Source organism: Stenella coeruleoalba (assembly GCF_951394435.1).
Source record: "Stenella coeruleoalba genome assembly, chromosome: 15".
Taxonomy (NCBI): Eukaryota; Metazoa; Chordata; class Mammalia; order Artiodactyla; family Delphinidae; genus Stenella; species Stenella coeruleoalba.
In genome coordinates, this window is record NC_137161.1 from 81,583,683 (window position 1) to 81,607,503 (window position 23,821).

Consider the following 23,821-nt stretch of genomic DNA (forward strand, 5'->3'; position numbering starts at 1 on the left):
CTGACTGGGGATTGAACCCGGGCCCCCGGCAGTGAACGCGCAGAGTCCTAACCACTCGACCACCAGGGAATTCCCGAGAGTACATCTTAAAAGTTCTCATCACAAGAAAAAGTAACTATGGATGGTGGTGGATGTCACATCCCAGTAACTATGGCTTCTCCTTTTCTCCAATTATCCCCTATTTCCAGACCTTTTGTTCAGAAGGGTCAGGTGTGAGTGACGAGGCATTTTTACAAAATTTACAAAGACCCATTACTCTGGCCACCGTGGCACATGTATTTGTTTCCCATCGTTGCTGAAATAAATTACCACAGACTTCGTGGCTTAAAACATCACACATTTATTGTCTTACAGTTCTGGGGGTCAGAGGTCTGAAATAGTTTCCACTGATCTGAAACCAAAGTGTCTGCAGGGCCACATTCCTTCTAGGGGAGAATCCCTTTTGATGTCTTTTCCAGTTTCTAGAACTGCATTCCTTACATTTCTTAGTTCATGGCTTCTTCCTCGTCTTCAAATCCAGTATTTTAGCAGCGTCTTCAAATCTCTCTCTTTGTCCTTCTATTCCCATTATCGTATTGCCCTCTGTTGTAAAATCTGTCTCTACCTCCCTCTTATAAGGACACTTGGGATTACATTTAGTGCCCACTGGGATAATCCAGGATAATCTCCCTATCTGAAGATTCTTAACTTAATCATATCTGCAAAATCCCCTTCACAGGTTCCAAGGATTAGGACCCAGAAATCTTGGGGCCACTGTCTAGCCTGCCACAGCAAGTGTGAGCCACTATAGGGGAGCTGGAGAGAGCAGTGTCCTCAGTCACATGATCTAGAACCACATCAATCCAACAAGAGAATCCTGATGGCTGGGCCAGAATTAAGCTGGAATTCTCTAGGCTCCCTTTTGGCTGAGCTGTACTCAAAAGAGAGTCTACCAGCCAGGCTGGCCTAGGGTAGCTATTAGGGGAAAGAAAAGAAATGCCATACCAACAAGTGGTCAGGGCAGACTCTTGGATTTTCAAAATAAGTCTAGAAAGCCCCCCATCCCTTTCATCCTGATCATTACCCAAGAGATGGCCAACCAAGAAGGGACAGCCACATTCAGTGACCAGGCTGCCTTACTACAGTGTGTGGACCAGAAGGAAGTGAGGGAAGTAGAGCTGACTTGAAAGAGGTCATTCCAGTGCGTGGTACCCAGATGCTGTGGGTGGTAGGGAGTGTGGAATGTCCATCCAACACCTTGACTATTGGCCCCCGGTGAGTGGCTTTTGTAACAGAAGGTGCATCAATATCAGACTGTAGAGGATCTGCAAAGCCTAAAACATAACACAGTTTCAAGGGCTATAATGACGTGGCCTGAGTCAGCCGACTGGCCTGGAACAGGGACACCAGCATCAAGAGAGCCCATAGCAGGTGTTAAAGGTTCGATGGAGTCAGTTTACCAGGAACAGGAGGGAGCTTCTGGGCGGTGCAGGCTTGATCAACAGCCAGGGAGTCTTAGAGACCAGGTCCCCACTCTGGGCATCCACATGAATGACCCATCTGTCAGATAGGACCAAGGTGTGATTCCATAGTTTACCGCCCCAAGGGTGTGTCTTTAATTCTCCATATCTGTCCTCTTCCAAGTGAACCAAGCAGCCAGGCCATTGGCTAGTAGCCCAAGTCAGTAAAATATAACAAGGTTCATCAAGGGGAGTGCTGGCCAGACTCAGGATGAGAATGGCCTTGACTTCTGCCCATCGTGACATCCACTTTCGGTTTTACGGAGCTGGCCATGAGGCTGGATGGCAGTGGCCACCCAACGCACCCATCAGGTTTCACCTTGGCTAAGTCATCAGTGGACCAAGGCCGGGCATTTAGGGGAAACTGTGACACTTGAGCGCCCTAGAATCAGGACCTTGTTTCAGGTGGTTTCTCCCAAGGTAAGTAGCTGCCACTTTTTCATGTAAAATCCCTCAAGGGCCAGGCTGATTGCGCTTTTAAATATACCATTTCTATTTGACTTAGCGAGGCCTCTTAGGCTCTTCCCATCTTGTTAACTGTCAGGTTCGACTTGACTCATCCAAAAATGGGGTATCAAGCTGGAGAGCTACAAAGCCTCCTGGGTCTGGAGTTCTTCAGTGGCAGAGGTACCTTGTGGCTGTGTCAGCAGGTGGCGCTGTTGCAGCGAGAGGGGCCTCTCTGAGAGCACAGGCAGCAATCCCGTTTTTAAGAAAAGCTGTGATTTCCCTTTCTTGCTTCACAGTCTTTATTGTTTCTGTTGGACCATCGGAGGTGGAAGGAAGGAGGGTTGAGGCGTGATCTCCGTGTTCCACTGTCACCCTCTACATACAGCAGTCCCTGAATGGGAAAATCCCCTCTAACACTTAAGGGACTGGAAAAGTGCAGGCATAGAAGTCATCAATTCCTGCTACGTATACAGGTGCAGAAGCATCAGTCGAATTCAGACACCTCTTCCCCTACAGGAACAAGGACCAAGAAATCTAACACATTTGCCAGGGGCAACAATAACCACCAGCAGGAGACCCCACTAATCCTCCAGCTGAGCTGCAGGGCAGCGGGGAAAGCTAACCTGCAGGGCATGGTGGAGGCGGCAGATGGGAAACTGAACCCTCAGGCTTCTCCTTCTTGGGCCTCGCACTCCAGGGTCAGCACCCACGATTCACTGCTGTCCCTTCCGGCCTCCTGTAAATGCCCCAGCCCAGGTGGCCCCTTTCTTTCTGCACCCATGCATGTTGTTGCATTTCACCCTGCAGTCCTTAGGACCTTGCCCACCCCTGTGCCGAGCACCCTGACCTGACTACCAGGAGCCAGGTACTGTGGCTGGGTTGTGAGCCCAGCCCAGCAGATACTCAGGCCACTGGCTTAGGCAGCAATGGCATAAGCCAGTGGCCTGAAAGGTGACCTGTCCGGACACCCTTGCCTTGCACAGAGGGGTGATGACCCACAAGGCCACCATGACTGCCCCCTCCAAACCCACATTGATGAAAACAAGTGGCCTTGTTATTGGGCTGGGGCTGCACAGGCCCCCTGGGTCACTTGTGGCAGCCCCCCATGTGGCGGGAAGAGAGGACGAGCTGGCCAGTTTCAGTTCATAGAATCCTATGGTTCCGGCCTCGAGTACGCTCCTGGAACACACAACAGGCTAGTCAGCTGTGGGCAGGCCACATCTCCTGGGCACTTCCTACCCCCCACCCCCCGGAACGCCACACACACACACACACACACACACCACTGAGCTCTTTATCCAGGAAGATAAGCCAAGAGAGGATACACATTCACCCTTCATGCAGGCCTGGAGTTGGCCAGAAGAGTTTAATCTAGAAATAAAGCAGCATTAATTTTCTAATTGATTAAGGCTCTGTGGGGGTAGCTAAGATAAATTTGCCCACATGTCTCTCCCCTGGGAGTTACAATCCAGAAAAAGAGAGTGACTAGTATTCAAATGTTGCAGGGAACTAGAAGACTCTGAGTGGATCCCAACGCAGTGAAGGTCAAAAAATTATCATCTCTTCTAGTCCTCTGGGTCCCTCGTTCTGGGCGTTTTAATCCTTTGCCAAGCGCTCTTGGTTTTACCTCTGTGAAATCTCCCATATACCAACCTCCTACTCCCCGTTTCCGACGACGCCACCCTAAAACCACGCAGCCTGCTGGCCATCCAAGTGCCGAGGAGTCTCTGATCACCTGTAACTCGTCCCAGGCACCCAGGCTGGGCACCTGGTCGGAAGCCCCTTTTTCCTCAACCCTGACCCCTCCACTCTCACCCTGCCTCCTGCTTACCAGGAAATAAATACAGGTTCTTTGGTACAACTTACGTCGACTTCCTGATCTCTAACAATCCTAGCGGGTATATACATCTCTCTCCATCTCCTCACCTGTAGTTTCAGAGGATGAATCTTACCTGGAGTTTCATCGGAACATCTTGCGGGAGCCAGTCACGACTCGAGGGCTACAGGCAGGCCTTACTGGAACAAGCAGCGGCCGTGGAGATAAACGGAAGGGCCGCAGTCAAGTGCGGCGGCCCCTGGGAGATGACCTGCCGGGCGCGGGTGCAGGACACCCGCCCTCCACCCTCGGGAAGCAGACAGACTCTGGGCTCCAGCCCAGCCATAGCCGTTCATAGCATGTGCCATCCAGGGAACCTGGCTACTTATCCAAAATTGAAAGCTTCATTTGCAAAAAACCCATATGAATTTTTGCCACCGCTGAAAATAACTGACAAGTGAGCTGACCTCCCAACAGAGGCCTTCCTGTCCTGTGGCCACCAATGGGACTCACTCCTGGATGTAAAAGCACATTATCTCCCTTCCTCTGGCCTCAGAGAAGCCTTCAGTACGGACAAGAAACGGTGGCTGAGACGCCTAACTAATCCTGGGGTCCTGTGCGCATGCGCATGAGTAAGCGGAGTGGGCTCGTAGAGAGGAGAATGGAATCGACCCACAGAGGAGGAAGCTGGGTCAGATCGCTTAGGGAGCGCCTGCTTCCCTTAAAGTTCCTTGAGTTCCCAACTCTGAAAAGGATCCTGCCTTCGGAGTCTGCGTGCTGTCCGGGGCCCTTCATCACCCTCCTTCCCCTTCTTTGCACGAGTTACCCTGGAGAGGCTAAATTACACGCGCGATGAAGCACCGGATTGCAGCGCTAACACCTCCCTGAGGCCAGGAACTTCCAGTTACTGAGCAGGAAACGCTTACAGCTGGATGCCCCAGAGCCGCTGTTGCCCTGGGCTGTGCGGTGTAAAGTGGTGATCCAACGGGATTAGCACAGCAGTTCTGACCAAAAGACAGGATTAAGGGGGCTCTCTTATTCCAGGGATGTGAAGAAAAAATGCCATCCCCGTACAGAATCTTAGGACACTGGATGTAAAGGTGAAAGAGAACTATAGAATCATGCATCTGTTTCCAATAACCACTAAAAACTAACTAGAATGCCCCTCTAATTCAGTTTGGGGTCCAGGTGGATCCCCTAAGAATGCTCACACGCACAGAGCTGGAATAGAAGGACATCCAGATGTCCTGTCTGTCCCTCTCCAGAGCTTCAAGCCTGCTCCCTTCCACTGTCCCGGATGCCCGAGTACTTAGACCCTGTATTTTTTTTTTTTAAAGAAGCAGCATTTTATTTTTACTTATTTATTTTTATTTTAATTTAATTTTTTTTTCTTTTTGGCCAAGCCACCGGGGCATGCAGGATCTTAGTTCCCTGAGGGATCGAACCTGTGCCCCCTGCAATGGAAGTGTGGAGTCCTAACCACTGGACCACCAGGTAATTCCCTAGACACCTGTCTTGAGTCCTCTTGGGTCCTATATGGAGATGTTGGACAGGAGGGGCCAGGTGATGGGGAGAAACTGGCCTGGTGATGGTGGTTCCTGAGCACAAGGGTGGAGTGGAAGTCCTTGCTCCCAGGCTGGCCTTGGGGCCTGGCACAGGGTCTTACCCTGAGGGCAGCAGCTTTTGCAGGCCAGCTCTTTCCACAGTGTGTCACTGGATGAAGGCAGCTCGCAGACAAATAGGCTAAAACCTTTTTTCTACATCCTGGGAGCCAGGTTGCCCTGGAGCAGAAAAGATGGGGCAGCTTCCTTGTCAATTGTCCCTCAGGGATGGGACTGCAGCTTGAGCTCAGTCAGCTGAGGAACTTGGTTGAATCTCTCTCAAAGGAGACAAACTACATGAGAAACAACGCTATTCCCAAAGCCACGTTTGGAGTGTGGTCATGGAATCTGGTACTCGGCTCCAGCTGCTACTTCCAGAGCCAAGGTGCCCTTCCCCAGCCTCACCAGTTCTCTGAAGGAAGGCAGCCATCCTAACTAATCTCAGGGAGAGACCTTTTCACCCTAACCCAGTGGTTCTCAGCTGGGGGCGATTCTGTCCTTCAGAGGTTTGGTTTCATAGTTCTATGTTTCATGAGTCCTTATCATATGGGCAATTATACTGTAATTATTCTGTAAAATAAATATTTACATAAAAATACTGAATTACTATAATGTACACCTGAAACTCATATAATATTGTAACTCTACTTCAATTTTTTTTAAGTGTGAAAAATAATATTTACACAAAAAATGATGTTATATCTGGGATTTGCTTCAAAATAATCAGGAGGAGGAGGAGTGGGACTGCAGATGAAACAAGATTGGTACGTACTGATAACTGATCGACTTACCATAATTCTCTGCAAAAAAATTGTATATAAACTGAAATTTAATTAAAGTTTTCCGTGAATATAAGGCTTTAAGTATTTTAAAAAATTTCTCCTGGATTGGGTTATCATGATAAGTAGGACTTTACAATTGATCAAAATAGAAATGTACAATAGGGACTTCCCTGGCGGTCCAGTAGTTAAGAATCCACCTTGCAATGCAAACGACTTGGGTTCTATCCCTGGTTGGGGAACTAAGATCCCACATGCCACAGAGCAACTAAGCCCTTGTGCCCTACAGCCCGAGTGCCACAACTACTGAGCCCCCTTGCTCTGGAGCCTACGCACCTGCTGCAACTAATGACCCTGTGTGTCACAACTAGAGAGAAGCCCGTGCACCGCAACAAAAGATCCTGTATGCCGCAACTAAGACCCGATGCAGCCAAAACTTAAATATTAAAAAAAAAAAGAAATGTATAACAAATCTGATCTATGAGTAACAAAAAGTTATTTTTATTAGAATTTATCTCAGTGAGATGGAGGGAACTGTCTTGTTTTTCTCAATAGATGGGCATTACTTATTACTGGAATGAAATATTATGTCTATTACTACTTTGGGGTTTTTTTTTTTAAATAGATCTTTATTTGGGTATAACTGCTTCACAATACTGTGTTAGTTTTTGTTCTACACCAAAGTGAATCAGCCATATGCATACATATGTCCCCATATCCCCTCCCTCTTGAGCCTCCCTCCCATCCTCCCTATCCCACCCTCTAGGTCATCGCAAAGTACGGAGCTGATCGCCCTGCTACTTTTGGTTTTTAATTAATTAATTAATTTAGGCCGTGCCCCGCACAGCTTGTGGGATCTTAGTTCCCCGACCAGGGATGGAACCTGGGCCCCAGCAGTGAAACCGCTGAGTCCTAACCACTGGACCGCCAGGGAATTCCCTACTTAAGTGAGATGAGTGGTGAAAGGAATATAGTTATAACAATGTCAATTTTATCTGCCAAAATCATATTGTGATCTATCACCAGCGATGGCCTTGGCCTCCTCTCATTTTTTTTGGAGGGAAATAATAGGAAATCACTTGAATCACAAAGGACTTATTCACCTACTTGATATTGGCAGCAAGGTTCCCAATGAATCCTTTTGTTTGGTACCCCAGAAGTTTTGGGGTACCAAGAAAAAGAATAAAATACCTAAGAATAAACCTACCTAAGGAGGCAAAAGACTTGTATTCAGAAAACTATAAAACATTGATGAAAGAAATCAAAGATGACATAAACGGATGGAGAAATACACCATGTTCTTGGATTGGAAGAATCAATATTGTGAAAATGACTATACTACCCAAAGCAATCTACAGATTCAATGCAATCCCTATCAAACTACCAATGGCATTCTTCACAGAATTAGAACAAAATATTTAACAATTTGTATAGAAACACAAAAGACCCCAAATAGCCAAAGCAATCCTGAGAAAGAAAAACAGAGCTGGGGGACTCAGGCTCCCTGACTTCAAACTATACTACAAAGCTACAGTAATCAAGACAGTATGGTATTGGCACAAAAACAGAAATATAGACCAATGGTACAAGATAGAAAGCCCAGAGGTAAACCCACACACATATGGTCACCTAATTTATGACAAAGGCAAGAACATACAATGGAGAAAAGACAGCCTCTTCAATAAGTGGTGCTGGGAAAACTGGACAGCTATATGTAAAAGAATGAAATTAGAACACTACCTAACACCATACACAAAAAATAAATTCCAAATGAATTAAAGACCTAAATGTAAGGCCAGACACTATAAAACTCTTAGAGGAAAACATAGGAAAAATGCTCTTTGACATAAACCACAGCAAGATCTTTTTTGACCCACCTCCTAGAGTAATGAAAATAAAAACAAACAAATGGGACCTAATGAAACTTAAAAGCTTTTGCACAGCAAAGGAAACCATAAACAAGATGAAAAGACAACCCTCAGAATGGGAGAAAATATTTGCCAATGAAGCAAAGGACAAAGGATTAATCTCCAAAATATACAGACAGCTCATGGAACTCAATATCAAAAAAACAAACAGTCCAATTAAAAAATGGGTGGAAGACCTAAATAGACATTTCACCAAGGAAGACATACAGATGGCCAAGAGGCATATGAAAAGATGCTCAACATCACTAGTTATTAGAGAAATGCAAATCAAAACTACAGTGAGGTATCACCTCACACCGGTCAGAACGGCCATCATCAAAAATCTACAAACAATATATGCTGGAGAGGGTGTGGAGAAAAGGGAACCCTTTCGCACTGTTGGTGGGAATGTAAATTGATACAGCCACTATGGAGAACAGTATGGAGGTTCCTTAAAATACTAAAAATAGAACTACCGTATGAACCAGCAATCCCCCTACTGGGCATATACCCTGAGAAAACCATAATTCAAAAGCACACATGTACCCCAATGTTCATTGCAGCACTATTTACAATAGCCAGGACATGGAAGCAACCTAAATGTCCAAGTACAAATGAATGGATAAAGAAGATGTGGTACATATATACAATGGAATATTACTCAGCCATAAAAAGGAACGAAATTGGGTCATTTGTAGAGATGTGGATGGACTTAGAGTCTGTCATACAGAGTGAAGTAAGCCAGAAAAAGAAAAACAAGTATCACATATTAACGCATATATATGGAATCTAGAAAAATGGTACAGGTGAACCTATGTGTAGGGCAGGAATACAGACGCAGACGTAGAGAATGGGTGTGTGGACACAGTGGGGGAAGGAGAGGGTGGGATAAATTGGGAGATTAGGATTGACATATATACACTACCATGTGTAAAATAGCTAGTGGGAAACTGCCGTATAGCACAGGGGGCTCAGCTTGGTGCTCTGTGACCACCTAGATGGGTGGGATGGGTGGGGGGGTAGGAGGGAGGGGATGTAGGTATACATATAGCTGATTCACTTCATTGTACAGCAGAAACTAACTCAACATTGTAAAGCAATTTTGTTCCAATAATAAAATATATATATATTGGCCGCAAGATTCCCAAAGAATCCTTTTGTTTGGTACCCCAGAAGTTTTGACACCCTGAGGGCAATGCACCATTGCAAGATTTGGGGGCGAGAAGCCTATCTTCTGCCAGGTGGGGAAGGTGACCGAGAAAGAGGGTGCTCTGGCCACTGGGATGCTTTCCAGGAGAGCAGTTTTAAACGTGAACAGATAGAAAATGAGGATCTGGGGCAAACATGGCACTGAAAGCTGTGGGAACTGTGCAGGGCTGAGGTCTGCAGCCTGTGCACCGTCTCTGTCGCCGTGGCACACTGGCCTGGCTCTGCTGTCGGGTCGTAAATTCACAAACATGAATGGGTAACAACAGAAAACGATGTGGGAACCGAGGGAATCAGGAATTTTGCACAGGAAGCTTTGGGAGATGTTGTTTACTGTAGTCTGCCTGAAGTTGGGACAAAATTGAACAAACGAGGAATTTGGTGCTTTGGAAAGTGTGAAAGCTGCTAGTGAACTCCACTCTCCTCTATCAGGAGATGTAACAGAAATGAATGAAGCTCTAGCAGAAAATCCAGGACTTGTCAACAAATCTTGTTATGAAGATGGTTGGCTGATCAAGATGACATTCAGTAACCCTTCAGAACTAGATGACCTAATGAGTGAAGAAGCATATGAGAAATACATGAAATCTATTGAGGAGTGAAAATGGAACCCCTAAATAAACTAGTTTGAAACAACTTAAAAAAAAAAAGAAAGAAGGATCTGGGAATTGATTCTTTCAGAACTGGCTGTGTCCTCACACTCTTTGGGAAGATTTGTGTGTTCTCCACCCTCCCCCTTCCCTATGCCCCCTCCCCCAGGTCCTCATATCCTTGTCTGAAAACGGCTACAGTCTGACATGAGACCCACATACGGCCACCAGTACCCTTCCTTCTATGGACCTCTGATAAGGCTTATTATTTTTAAAATGAAATCAATACTTTTACTGCTTCATCAAGGACATTCTTAAATGAAACTGGATTTTTAAAAAAACTATGAATGCATGGCAATGAAGAATATAATAGTTCAGTTTTGTGCCATTACCTGAAATTTATGCTTAGGCATTAGCAGTTTCACCCACCATTACTTTTGTAGCATCACTGCAAAGTCAACACAGTGAAAAAGACAAAAAAATCTATCTTATGAAAACAGTTTTGACCTCCCAGACCACCTGGTCGCAGGGACCCACACAGGTCCACAGAACATACTTTGAAAACTGCTCAAAATTAGATACTTCAAAGATAAGATAATGTTACAAATAATATCATACCGGAAGATTCGAGGTTTTAGATGAAACAGATAAATTCATAGAAGAAATTAACCTACCAAATCTGATTCAAGAGGAAATAGAGATATGAACAATTCTAAGCCAAATTCTAGGCTTCAGAGATAAATTCTTGTGTAAGTCTCTTCTGCGATACAGGACAAGATAGATACAATTTTGTTCTAATCTGTTTGCAAAGCCACAGTTGCAGCTTACTTTAGGACAAATGGACTGTTTCATCACTTTAATATTTATTTATTCATTTGGCTGTGCTGGGTCTTAGTTGTGGCATGTGGGATCTAGTTCCCTGACCAGGGATGGAACTCGGACCCCCTGCATTGGGAGGGCAGAGCCTTAGCCACCGGACCACCAGGGAAGTCCCATGGCATCACTTCTTAATGGTCATTTCGTTGGCCCCAGGTGATAGGAAGGGGCAGGGCGGGGGCGAGTGGGGGCCCCGGGCTCCAGCCAGGTCAGGAACACCCTACTCAGAGCCCATCAAGCCTCAGTGGCTGTGCTTACCAAGGCTTACATTTTTTACTCTATTTTCTTTCCTTGCTTTTAGATTAAAGCTGTATGGAAGTTTAAGTGTTTTCTTCCCCACCTTGATGGACTGCCTTGGGTATCCCCTCCGTGACTCATGGCACTTCTAGGTCCACAGACTCAAGAAAAGCATTAATAGCAGGGCTTTTGAGAACTTGCTGGGAATTAAACCAGGCGGCTGCAAACTGACTTCTAGGCCCCAGAGTAATAGAGTTGATCGGATTGACGGTGCTGGGAATCTAAGAGCTGTTTCCTGAAGACTGTCATTAGGTGAACGTTTACAAAACATACAATCCCACTTTGAGGAGCATCACTCTGCTCCACCCTTCCCTCCTCTCCTTGCCACTGCCTCCTCCTACATCTCTGTTCTTGTCCTGGAGAGAGGAGTGGAAGAATAAGGTATTGAGAAGAGGAAAAGAAAAAAATGCCTTTGTGAGGGGGGGAACTGAGACTACTGAATGGCTTGGCTATTCCAAGTATGTGCTCAGATTCTCACTGGGGTCTGGAAGGACTGGAGATGGGTCATACACCTGCACCTCTAAGGCCACCCTCAAGTTTTGTTACCTGTGAATTGTTCTCATACCTCGGGAACTTTGCCCTGGCTGCTGCCTGTGCAGATAACACTCTCTCTTCCCCTCACCAGCCTGTATCACTGCTGGAAAGTCTTCTCACCTCTGGACAGGGTCCTGCTCTTCATCACCTTTTCTTAGCACTTACCGTATTTTCTTGGAATTGATTAGATTACTGTCCTTAGAGTGAAGTCCCAGGAGAGTAAGGTCTGTTACGTTGCAGAGCTGAATGGGTGCACTATAAATATTGGAGGCAGTAAAAATTGAGATCAACTGCGAGGCAGGACCATAAGGGAAATCAGGAGATCACAAGAGTTCATTTTGTATATCATCTGAAAGACTTGATTCTCTCACTACCAGGATTCCTCCTGTGAGGGCATAAAAGTGAGTGAAACTGAGCGAGCCACGTAGCCTCGCTCCTCATTCCCCCAAGCATTTCACGTGTTTCACACCTTCTTCACAGTGATGGGGCTTCACCAGTTTTCTACGATCTGGATGGATCTACATCGGTAACTTCCCCAAGTCTTTTCTACTTGCTTGCCTTGTACAGGTTTTGTGCTCATGTGAACTCTCTGATGGGCCGGAATGTTTTCTTCAGATTTTAGTAATTTAAAGGAGGCATTTTTACATGAAACAAACACAAAACTTGGTTTGTTTGGAAGCATAAACTTGGTTTATTTGGAAACTTCAAGTAAGGGTGAATGTTCTATATTGAATCCTTCCATGGTCCTCCTGTTTGCTGCGTGTCGTCTTGGGACTCAGATCCCTCGGACACGGTGAGCAAGGCTCGGCCTTCGGCGGCCCCGCGGAAGACCACGTGGGAGCGCAGCCAGGTCCCACTCAGCCCCCTGCGCCCCGCCTTCCGCGCCCCGGCCAAGCATGCGCCCTGAGGACCAGGTGCGCGGCGCCCCACCCGGCCTGGCCAGCAGGAGGCGCAGCTGGCGGTGCGGCAGGCCTGGAGTGGCGCGTCGGTGCTGGGGCCCTGCGCCCAATCAGCAAACCACCGAGAGGCGAAGACCTTCCATTTTCCTAGAAGGAACAAGTGGATGTTGGGGGACCGGGGGAGGTGGTGGTGGTGGTGGTGGTGAATAGGACCGACCCGGAAGCGAAACGGAGGGAACTTCCGTTCTTTGTTCTGTCCCCGGTGTGTGGGTCTGTGACAGGGTCCGACGGGGCCTGGTCGGTGTCCGGCCCCCCAAATCTCCCGTCCCTGCCCCCAGGGTGAGTCCGGCCGCCCCCGGGGCTCGCGGTGGGACGGAGGCAGTGGTCGCCGGGGAAGGGGTGGTGTCCGTGCCGCTGCGGCCCGCGGGGTCCCCAGGCCCTCCCGGAGCAGGGTGCCGGGAGGCTCTGGTCCTGACTCCGCTTCCCCAGGGACCCCGCCCCCCAGCGGGCCCTGCGTCGCGGGAGGAAAGGGGCTGCGGTTATGGTTCTGTGACAGCGCCCAACTCGAGCACTTTAAAGTTCTGGTACGGCTGGATAGGCGTTCCTCTCTTTAAAACAGCTGATGACAACGACCCTAACTTGGTCTTTCCTCGAGACGCTTTCATTTGATGTTAACACAGTTAACAGTTATCCGCGCCCGCGGCACGAGAGAGGGTCGATTTTTTACTGGGCTGGGTCTGAGGACCAGAGAATGAGTTCAACAAAGTGTGCGCAGTTAAAACTCTTCAGATTCCAGAAATAATCCCCTTGGCGCCCAGTAAATCGAGTCTTTTTCGTAGAGTGGTACAACTGTGTCCCATTTCCAGTTGTAATAGATCCCTGATTTGATTCGCTTTTCAAGTGGGACTGAACATTCTGAAGGGCATGTGTAAACTCCAGGAGAGGATAAGCAGGATGCTGAACCTGAAGTCTGTGGGATAATTAGAGGAACTGAAGGTATTTACCCCCAAGAAGAGAAGTTTGTGGAGTGGGCATCATTTGGTTTCAGGTGTTTGGTGGAGAATTTTGTGGAAGGAGAAGATTCTATCATTGAAGGTCCATAGGGCACTAAGCCTCTGAGAGGTGAAGGTCCAAGGGGCAGGTTTTTAGTTTACCATCCGAAGACCTCTCTAATGGCTAAGCTGTGCAGCAATGGGACAGACTCCCTGCTGAAGCAGCTGAGAGTGTCTAGCAAGTTAGCTGCCAGAACCTTAGGAACTTGAGAAGGTGTTTCTTGCCCTGGGTGGGAGGTTGACCTGGAGAACCTTGACTTCTGTTTCAGCTCTAAGGGTTCAACACAAATACCAGTTGTGGTCTTAATCAGTATTTATTAGCGTATGTCCCCTCTCTTTTCCTCTTATCTCTAAATATCTAGATTAGAAGTGAAGTTTACATAAACATTTAAAATGCCTTTTTTTTTTTCCTTAGTCCTACAGCATTGGCATCAACTAAAGTCAGAATTCCCAAGAACTTGAACAGAGGCTGCCAAGTTCCCAGTAACTGCTACTCTGGCCGTTTAGAGACCAACTCCAGAGAAGGAAGGAAAGAATCCAGGAGGTAAAGCTTTCCATGACTTGTTCTCACTGCCAGGTCATCTTTCCCAGTCCCCAGGCGCACTCCAGAGAGTGGGGTTGGCAGTGGAGCAGGGGAAGGGCCCTGCCAGGACCTGAAGCTCTGGGGCACAATGGAGGTTGTTCTTTCTATGAGAAACATTGTTTACTGATCCAGACACCGGGGACTTGTTCTCAACAGTATCCGTTTGAGTTCCAGCTTTGGTTAACCCAGCTGGGAGGAGGGAGTGTTGCTTTCTTCTCCGGAGTTAGAGCCTCTTACTTTCCCTTCTTTTCTAAAGGAGAGTTTAGACTGCGAGCGGATTTGTTGGGGGTGCCTGCTTAAAACCAATCCTGGAGATTGTAAAGTTCGTTGACAGAAAAAGATGGCTGGCTCTGAGAGAGAGTTGAAGGGCCCCAGCCAAGAGGGTGATGGTGGCAAGAGGGTGTGTCACCTTGATTGTCAGTGGGTCTGGCTTATGCCTGATTCATTGCTTTTCACTGTGTAATGGCACTGGTGATGGGCCTTCTACATCCCCTTGCTGCCCAAAGACTAGAGTTCTCTGAACTCTGGGTGACTTAGGGCCCCTCCCCTTTTTATGCCTTAATGTGAATACAATAGTCTGTAATGATGAAGCAAATACCTTTTGCATTGCTGATTTTCTAACTCCTTCCAGTAGTGCTTTGCACTGTTAATTGGCACTCACCAAATGTTTGTTACACGAGCAAATGAACAAAGAGGGAGGCAGACAAAATCCAGGGGTTTTCCCTGTTCTTGCCTCAGTGTAAAGATGTGCTGGCAGCTGCGGCACCCATTCTCCATCTGTTGATTCTTGCCACAGCGTTCAGTTGTGAAAAACAAACTTGTACTTGAGATCCAAACCTTAGTCTAGGTACTAATGTTACATCTTATTCCCTGGAGCCACAGAGAACAGCAACTGGGGAGTGGGGACCTTAGTAGGGACAAAAATGGAGTAATAAATAATCTTATGCTTTTTAAAAAGCATTGGTTCTTGCTTCAGGGACTTACATTCTGATCCAAGGAAATCTCTTATGAGAGAAGGGAGATAAAAAAGAAGGTTGGCTGCTACCTTCTTGGGGAGAGGAAACACAGCAACTGGGACTAGTCTCTCAGAACCTGGCGAATATATACACCCACCCCTGTGATGAGACGACACAAGGACCACAAAAAGGGACTAAATCCTTCAATAACATCCCACCTTTGACTGAGACTGGAAGCAGAAAACTTATCTTTTTTGTTCGTTTGTTTTTTTGGCCGCACCACACAGCTTGTGGGGTATCAGTTCCCTGACCAAGGATTGAACCCAGGCCACAGCAGTGAAACCGTCGAATCCTAACCACTAGATTGCCAGGGAGTTCCTGAATTTATCTTAATTTAATAGATCTGAGCTATTTGCCCTGGTTCTGTGGGACAGGTATTGTTTCCTCAGGGTTTTTAAATTAAGACAGAACTTATGGAAACTCCCCCATGGTCTCTCTTATTTGGGTGCTTTTTCATGGCCCCTCTTCCTCTAAGGATAGCATCTACATTTAATATAACAGCTAGAAACTTACCACAGTAAATTTCTTTTTCTTCTACTAATTCTAACATTTATGAGCGTTTTTAAAAAAAATCTGTATAGGGCTTCCCTGGTGGCGCAGTGGTTAAGAACCCGCCTGCCAATTCAGGGGACACGGGTTCGAGCCCTGGTCCGGGAAGATCCCACATGCTGTGGAGCAACTAAGCCCGTGCGCCACAACTACTGAGCCTGCGCTCTAGGGTCTGCGAGCCACAACTGCTGAGCCCGCGCACCACAACTACTGAAGCCCGTGCGCCTACAGCCCATGCTCTGCAATAAGAGAAGCCGCCGCAATGAGAAGCCCGTACACCGCAATGAAGAGTAGCCCCTGTGCGCTCAACTAGAGAAAAGCCCGCGTGCAGCAACAAAGACCCAGTGCAGCCAAAAATAAAATAAAAAATCTGTATACATTAGCATTATCCATTATTCCAAGTATTCTTAAAAGTTGATATGATAACTTACATTTTGCAGTCTGTGTGTAACACTCTTTTTCACTTTAATATTTTTCATTTGTGTAGTTGCTTCATATTTCATTCTGCTAATGGCATCATTTGGCACCCATGTTCCCCATTTTTTGTTGTGAGAAATATCACTCAGTGTTGGGGGGGAGCCTAAAGTGGGATGTGGCCCAGGAACTTTGGCCTTTGACCTAAAAGACTAATGCCAGTTGCTACATTTCCTCTTTGCTGTTCTGGTACTAACTGAAATGCTAGTTCCCCTGTCTGTATTCAAGAGGGTTTTTAAAAATTATCTTTGGGACTTGCTTGGTGGCGCAGTGGTTAGGAATCCGCCTGCCAATGCAGGGGACATGGGTTCGAGCCCTGGTCCAGGAAGATCCCACATGCTGCAGAGCAACTAAGCCCGTGGACCACAACTACTGAGCCTGTGCTCTAGAGCCCACTGAGCCACAACTACTGAGCCCACGTGCTGCAACTACTGAGCCCGTGTGCTGCAACTACTTAAGCCCGCACATCTAGAGCCCGTGCTCCACAATAAGAGAAGCCACCTCAATGAGAAGCCCGCACACATCAACAAAGAGTAGCCCCGCTTGCCACACCAGAGAAAGCCCACACGCAGCAACGAAGACCCAATGCAGCCAAAACTAAATAAAATTTAAAATATGTATATATATATATAATTATCTTTGAACCTTGAACTTTTCCTTCTACAGTGCTTCCTCATTCTCATTCAAAACCTGCTTCTTGCTGACTCTGCAAATAGAGATCCGAGCTTCAAGCCCGACCCATGGAAACTCAGGCTGATCGAGTATCTCAGGAACCTCAGGCCCTGCTTGAGAGTGGTAAGGAATCAGGGTTCCCTCGTCTTTTTATTCAGCCATTCAGCAATCACCTGTTGAAATCCCTCATTCACCAAGTGCTGGGCTAACTTCTGGAATCCAGACTGGATAGGACATAGTCCTTGCCTTTCACTAGCTCCCCGCCTAGTGGGGAAAGGCGGAATGAAGCCATTAGTTAAGTATAGCTTGGAACTTCCTTGGTGGCGCAGTGGATAAGACTCCATGCTCCCAATGCAGGGGGCCCGGGTCGATCCTTGGTCAGGGAACTAGAGTCCGCATGCCACAGCTAAGAAGTCCGCATGCCACAACTAAAGATCCCGCATGCCGCAACAAAGACCTGGCGGAGCCAAAATAAATAATAAAAAAAAAAGAATTACAGGAAAAGATGTACGATCAAGCACAGATAACAGGAAACATTTGTAGTGTGTAGATTTGATCTGGGGATAGAGAAAAAGAGAACAGTTGTGGGCACTGTGTCTTCAGTCAGGGCTGAGATGAAGCCCGTTTTCCTCTGGTCAAGAATTTTGTCCAGGAGTTTGAGATGTGGAGAATGATGGAAGGGACATGAACAGGATAGCTGTGTTCTGGCCAGGCTTGGGAGGATGGACGAGAATACACGAATCACTAACAATAGTTCTGGGCAGATGTCATGGAGAGTAGAGTGACTGGAAAGAAAGAAAAGGACCTGGGGCAGACCAGAGAGCCTGGGTCACCAGGGCTTTGGGCGTCTTTCCTCAGGCAGGAAGGCCCATGCTGAGCGTGCTGGCCGTAAGTGTAAGCACCTCCTGTAGCTGCAGAAGGAGTGAACTTAGAAATGTAAGAGGGGGTGGGTCCTTGGTTGTCCCAGGACCTGTGAGTTCTCTGTAGGTCGAGAGGCTCGAGTGCAGATCGACTGACTCATGGACCCTTTAATTGTCCTCAGCTCTTCCTTCCTCAAAAGTTCCTGCATTTTCCGACAAGGACAGTCTGGGGGATGAGATGTTGGCAGCTGCACTGCTAAAAGCCAAGGCCCAGGTACGCTGTGCTTTTCTTTATCCTTCTTTCCCTTCCCATTTTGCAGAAGTTTTTTGTGTAGCAACATCCCATTCAGTGCCCTGAACCTACAGTTCCCTCTGTCAGGACTGTGGGCGTTTCCTGCTACACAGTGGAACTTCGCTTTATCTCAGACTCTCTTCTCTTCTCCTCCACTCTGACCTCCTCTCCCACTTCCCAATATGCGTTATTCAGCCCCATCCCGATTAGCTTTTGGCTCTGCCAGTCCCATCCTGCAGCCTGAAATTGCACGGGAGAACATGTTGTTTCAGGAGTTGGTGACCTTTGAGGACGTGGCTGTGTATTTCATCCGGAAGGAGTGGAAGCGTTTGGAGCCTGCTCAGAGGGACCTCTATAGGGATGTGATGCTGGAGAATTACGGGAACGTGTTCTCCCTGGGTAAGGAGTGATGCTTCCTCAGTAAAACTCCCTTGGCATTTCTCTGCCTCCTTGTTTGCTAGTAATAGGTGAGTCACTGAAAATCATTAGCTAAGGACTGACTGAGTCTCAGAAAATTCTAACAATAGTAGCAACTCCCATTTGTACAGTAATTTGCAGTTCATAAAGAGTGTTCATAGATACTCTCTCATTTAATCCTCACAGTGATGCAGCTGTTGAGGTCGCTGGAATTAGCCTCATTTATAGGCGAGGAAAGAGAGCTCAGAGATCTTATGCTTTGCATACGGTCATATTGCTAGTGACTGGCAGGACTTGAGCCCTGGCCTTTTCATTCTATACTTCTTTTTAATCTGGCACTTTTTTCCATGTTATTCTTAGGACTTAACATTAACATATAACCCAGAGATTTTCCCAAAAGATTACATATTGGGATCCCTAAACATGTGAGGTACTGCTCAGTGCCCAAGTGAACATTCTGGAACTCTGTCTAGCTCCTCCCCTTCTCTGTCGGACTTCCTTTAGGGATCTGTTGATTTGTGGATGGACCTAGTGTAACTGCTGCTCTTGTAGAAATTTCAACTTGCGTTAGGGAGCAGTTAGCTTCTTAACCTGTTGTCTGTGGACTCTTCATTCCTTTACCCTCGCCTGCTTTCAGTGAGGACATTCTCCTGGGCAAGACCAGGGGGTCTTCCTGACTCCCATTTGAGAACTCCCCACGCATTTCCTCTCTGTCCCCTGCAGATCCTGGGTCTGGGATTGAGCTCTGGGGCCATTTGGTATGAACAGGATAAACCTTGTCCCATGTCTTTCCCTGTGAGCAGGATTCCCATTTCTGAATTTTGACATGATCTCTGGGCTGCAGTGAGAGGAAGAGCCGAGGGTCCTGGGTTTGAAGGGCACTGAGCAGAGAGGTCCTGAGAGGTACCTGTTCAGGTGAGGGAGATAACAGCTCTTTCTGTCCCTAACACTCACTGCCCTGCCTTCACTCTTACAATGTTGACAGACTAAAAATGCTAACAGTCTGGACCCTTTACCCTTGTCCTCTGTGCCCGAAGTTCCCTTCGAAACCCCAGAGCAGTGAAAATAGCGAAGGCAAACCTGGAAACTGTTGACATAGCCTCACATCGTAGCACAGCTTTCTAGGCCTGGGGCCCAGAGATGGACTGACCTCTGTCTCAGGCCTGTTTCCATGGACTTGGCATATAGGTGCCACGACTACAGACCCAAGTGTCCTTTTCTCCTGGGGCTACAGGGCTTCACCCTTGTCGCTTTGTATTCATCACCTTCCCACTTTTCTTCACACCGTCTGTGGTTAGTTTCTTGTACCTGCTCCCCACTTCATCCTCTAACTGTTCTGCAGTCACCATCTCCCAGGTTATCTTCAGTCTCTGACCTCTAGGACTTTGTCACTTCATTAAACCGTATGTCCTGTCTCTTCTGTTTTTGGTTCCCTGCCTCTGCCTGATCCAACTTTCTCTACACTTCCACCTCCACCTCTTTTCTCGATTTTCCTTCCTGCCTTTCTCCTTCCCTGTTTCCTTGGCCCGGTTCTCTTATTCTGCCTTAGCTACGTACAGCCTGGGTAGGCCTCTTTGCACACAGATAAGAGTCATGTGCTTTTAGCCTGTGAACATTATGTGATTATACTGTCTCTGGTTTTGATTCTTCTTCCCACAAAGAACAAGTGACATTTGTGTTTTGCATTGTGCCAGATGGTGAGACCAGAACTGAACATGATCCAGAAATTTCTGAAGATACAGGATCACACGGGGTGCTATTGGGAAGATTCCAAAAGGATATTTCTCAGGGTCTTAAGTTTGAAGAAGCCTATGAACAAGAAGTCAGTCTGAAGAGGCAGCTGGGGAGCTCCTCTGGAGAGAGACTGAATAGGAAGATACAGGATTTTGGTCAAGTGACAGTTGAGGAAAAGCGAACCCCCGTGGGAGGGAGAAGTGAGAAATACAGCGATCTGGGGAACAGCTTCACTGTGAGTTCCAACCTTATTTCCCAGCAGAGACTTCCTGTGGGGGACAGACCCCATAAGTGTGATGAATGTAGCAAGAGCTTTAATCGAACTTCAGACCTTATTCAGCATCAGAGAATCCACACCGGGGAGAAACCCTATGAATGTAGTGAGTGTGGGAAGGCCTTCAGCCAGAGCTCACATCTTATTCAGCATCAGAGGATCCACACTGGGGAGAAACCTTATGAATGTAACGACTGTGGGAAGACCTTCAGTTGCAGCTCTGCTCTTATTCTCCACCGGAGGATCCACACTGGAGAGAAACCCTATGAATGTAATGAGTGTGGGAAAACCTTTAGCTGGAGCTCCACCCTCACTCACCACCAGAGAATCCACACTGGAGAGAAACCCTATGCTTGTAACGAGTGTGGGAAGGCCTTCAGCAGGAGCTCCACCCTTATTCATCACCAGAGAATCCACACTGGAGAGAAGCCCTATGAATGTAACGAGTGTGGGAAGGCCTTCAGCCAGAGCTCACACCTCTATCAGCACCAGAGGATCCACACTGGAGAGAAGCCCTATGAATGTATGGAATGTGGAGGGAAGTTTACCTATAGCTCAGGCCTTATTCAGCATCAAAGAATCCACACAGGGGAGAATCCCTATGAATGTAGTGAGTGTGGGAAAGCCTTTAGGTACAGCTCAGCTCTTGTTCGCCACCAGAGAATTCACACTGGAGAGAAGCCTTTGAATGTAATGGGAGTGAGCAAAAGTTCTCTCCGAGTTACTGCTGAATTAAATATCAGAGAGTCTACGTGAAAGAGAGCCACACGCCTGTTTTCCTCACTTCCTCTAAGTTTCAAGAGCTCCTGCCTTACTATATAAGTATGAACAATTTGGGACGTGTCCCTTCCGACTCCATCCTTTCGCCTTAGAGAATGGGGCATATTGGGCAAATCATCCTGGCACAGTGGTTAGCAACCTAGTCAGTTTTCCCAGGAATGACACCAGCCTTGAAAAATTAGGGTGCAAGCAGCAGATTAAGTGCTGGGAGTAGAGGGAAGCTCTGGGACCAGTCTCCTTCCATTTGGGAAGGGAGTTTGCACTAGACCATTTTCTCACACCATTTCCAAGGTGAGGATGGAAGCACAATAGGAATAAAATTCCAAGGATTCCTCTAATTGGAATCAGCGTAGACAGCACAGAAGAAAGTGGAAAGAATGTTCTTGGTCATGTTTTTGCTAGAAAGGGGAAATGGAGGCTGTATTTCAAAGCCACTGCTTCTAATCCAGCTTTAAATTTGGATAAGGAATGTGCTATTTTGACTTCATTAATTATGGGAATCTGGTGCTGAGGGATTTGTTATTTTGTTGGGCATGGGGGAAGATTCCAAGAGAGGTTTTCTATAGTGACTGTATATCCTTCAGGGCTCTTAGAGCAGCAAGACCAAGTTTCCAAGAGCAGTCTGACGATATGGATGGAGAACTCACTCTTCCCTTTTGTGACAGTGAGTCTAACATGAGGGAAAGGATCAGAAGCATTCAGCACTGGCCTCTGTCTCGTTCCCTCCCCTCTCCTCTCCCTTTTCCTCCTGCCACTCCTGTGATGGAAAGTGATTTAATCTAAACCCCTGACAACTAAGGACACTTTTAGGATCTCGCTCAGCCAGCTTGCCCTGCCCTCTTATACCGATGACCTCTGACATCTGGCCCCAGCAGCCCGACCTCTCCCGACCCCACCTCTGACTTCAACAGCCAAGTGTGAATGCAGAGAGCACAGCCCAGAGGAGGAAGCTCGGGTCTGAGCCTGGCATCAGGGCTCCTTGCTGGCTTAGGATGGAGCTCTCCGAGTTTTCCCAGCGGAAGGGATGACCTTTCATTATATTTTCCAAATCCTGCTCATCCTGTAGCATAAATCAAATGCACTATTAAACAGAATAGTTTTTCAGAAGGACAGATGGAGTGTGTTTTTGTGCAGGGGCCAAATTTATTTCGGTTTAAACAAGAAACATTAGTGACTGTAAATGGAATCTTTACAGACAGCTATTTGTCTTCTAGTCTCAAACCTGTGACCTCTCTCCCTTGACTCTGTCCTTTTCTCTACACACTGCCACAGACTATCTCATTTACACAGCCGCTTACACATTCGTACCCACCTTTAGGATTTCATGTGCTGCATGGCATTCTGTGTTGCACGATACTTAACACCAGCAACCAAAACTAGAAAGGTGTTTCTGAGTATGGGGTTCTTGACAAGAGCATACTTGGATGTTGGGTAACAGTAGGCATATTGAGGGAATTCCCTAGTGGCCCAGTGGTTGGGACTCGGTGCTCTTATTGCCAGGGCCCTGGGTTCCATCCCTGGTCAGGGAGCTAAGATCCCACAAGCGGCATGGCTTGGCCAAAAATCGCCCCCCCCCCCCAAAAAAAAAAAAAACCCAATAGGCATATTGAGATTTCTTGGTTTCGCTCTTGGTAGAAGGCTACAGTCATGGAGAAGGCTGAGATGAAAGTCTGATGGAAAAGACGAGGAAATGTCTGGAATTCTGACCTCTGAAAAATTTTGGATGATATATTGTGACTAATATGTTTTTAATTTCTTAAAACTACCGTGAAACTCATCATTTTTGGCTCTTCTTTGACACCCGCCACAGACTTGAGATTGACCAAGTGTAGACCATGAAGTATCATAGCAGGGTCACGAGGCTGCTTGTTAGTTATGCAGGTGTCTGAGCCCCAAGTCAGACCTATAAAGTATAATTGCTGAGGGTAGAGCCTAAACATTTACACTGAGAAGGAAGAAATAGTAAGAAAATGGAGGAAATTTCTAAGAGAGAAACCTGAGCTAGGCCTTATAAGACCCGTGTGTAAAGGAGAGGAGGTTCCAGGCAGGACAGTTTGGGGTGGGCCTGAGCCTGGCTGCTCATGTGCAGGTTCAACTGTGAAGCTCTGGGAAAGACCCCTGAACAGGTAGAACTGCTGGGTGATGGACAGTCACTGCACAGCAGGGCTCAGCCTTCTGACCACCCCCAACCCCGACCCCTACCCCTGCCCCTAGAAGACTTTGTGACACTCCTCAGAGCATCTCGGGGTCCCTGAGACTGAGCAGGGCCATTGTGTGAAAAATATGTTTTTTAAAAAATATCTTTGAAACAGCTACAACATCCGATTCACCTGATTCTCCTGATTGTTCATTCCTTTTTCTCTTAATGATTCCTCTTCTCAGTCCCTAATTGAGCATTCCTTAATGTTCAGTCACTGTATCTGTGGTCTCTTCCTATGCCATTATCCTTGGAACCCATTTATTCCCATGGCTTCGACTGTTAACCTTCAATTAAATTTTAACTCTGCACATGGGGTACTGATCGCTCTCCAGCTCCAGTCTCAGGTCTCTAGTGGACTGCGGGGCATTTACACTTGGGCCTCTTAAAGTTGCAAATTATTTGCCTCAAACCAAATATGATTTTTCCCCCATATGCTGCCCCAAATTTTCTGTAAACCTCTCAGGGTC

The 23,821-nt window shown here is 47.0% G+C and overlaps 1 protein-coding gene across 2 annotated transcripts; it reads left to right on the forward strand.

Annotated features, from left to right (window-relative positions):
• The first annotated feature begins 12,500 nt into the window (after positions 1–12,500).
• ZNF3 (zinc finger protein 3) lies at positions 12,501–22,931 on the forward strand. Of its 2 annotated transcripts, none has more exons than XM_079944575.1 (6): positions 12,501–12,790; positions 13,919–14,047; positions 16,792–16,920; positions 17,840–17,931; positions 18,222–18,348; positions 20,061–22,931. In XM_079944575.1, exons 3-6 carry the CDS (start codon positions 16,866–16,868, stop codon positions 21,128–21,130), a joined length of 1,344 nt encoding a protein of 447 aa, XP_079800701.1. In that variant the 5' UTR covers positions 12,501–12,790; positions 13,919–14,047; positions 16,792–16,865; the 3' UTR covers positions 21,131–22,931. The 2 variants fall into 2 exon arrangements, with proteins under 2 accessions (XP_079800701.1, XP_079800702.1); XM_079944576.1 differs by lacking the exon at positions 12,501–12,790 and adding an exon at positions 12,798–13,447.
• The last annotated feature ends 890 nt before the right edge of the window (positions 22,932–23,821 follow it).

What these genes read in the sequence shown, in the direction of transcription:
- ZNF3 (XM_079944575.1), top strand. Translation starts at nt 16,866, where the DNA reads ATGGAAACTCAGGCTGATCGAGTATCTCAGGAACCTCAGGCCCTGCTT. An exon ending in TGCTAAAAGCCAAGGCCCAG is followed by an intron (nt 17,932 to 18,221) that starts GTACGCTGTGCT and finishes ATGTTGTTTCAG; the next exon opens with GAGTTGGTGACCTTTGAGGA. An exon ending in CGGGAACGTGTTCTCCCTGG is followed by an intron (nt 18,349 to 20,060) that starts GTAAGGAGTGAT and finishes GCATTGTGCCAG; the next exon opens with ATGGTGAGACCAGAACTGAA.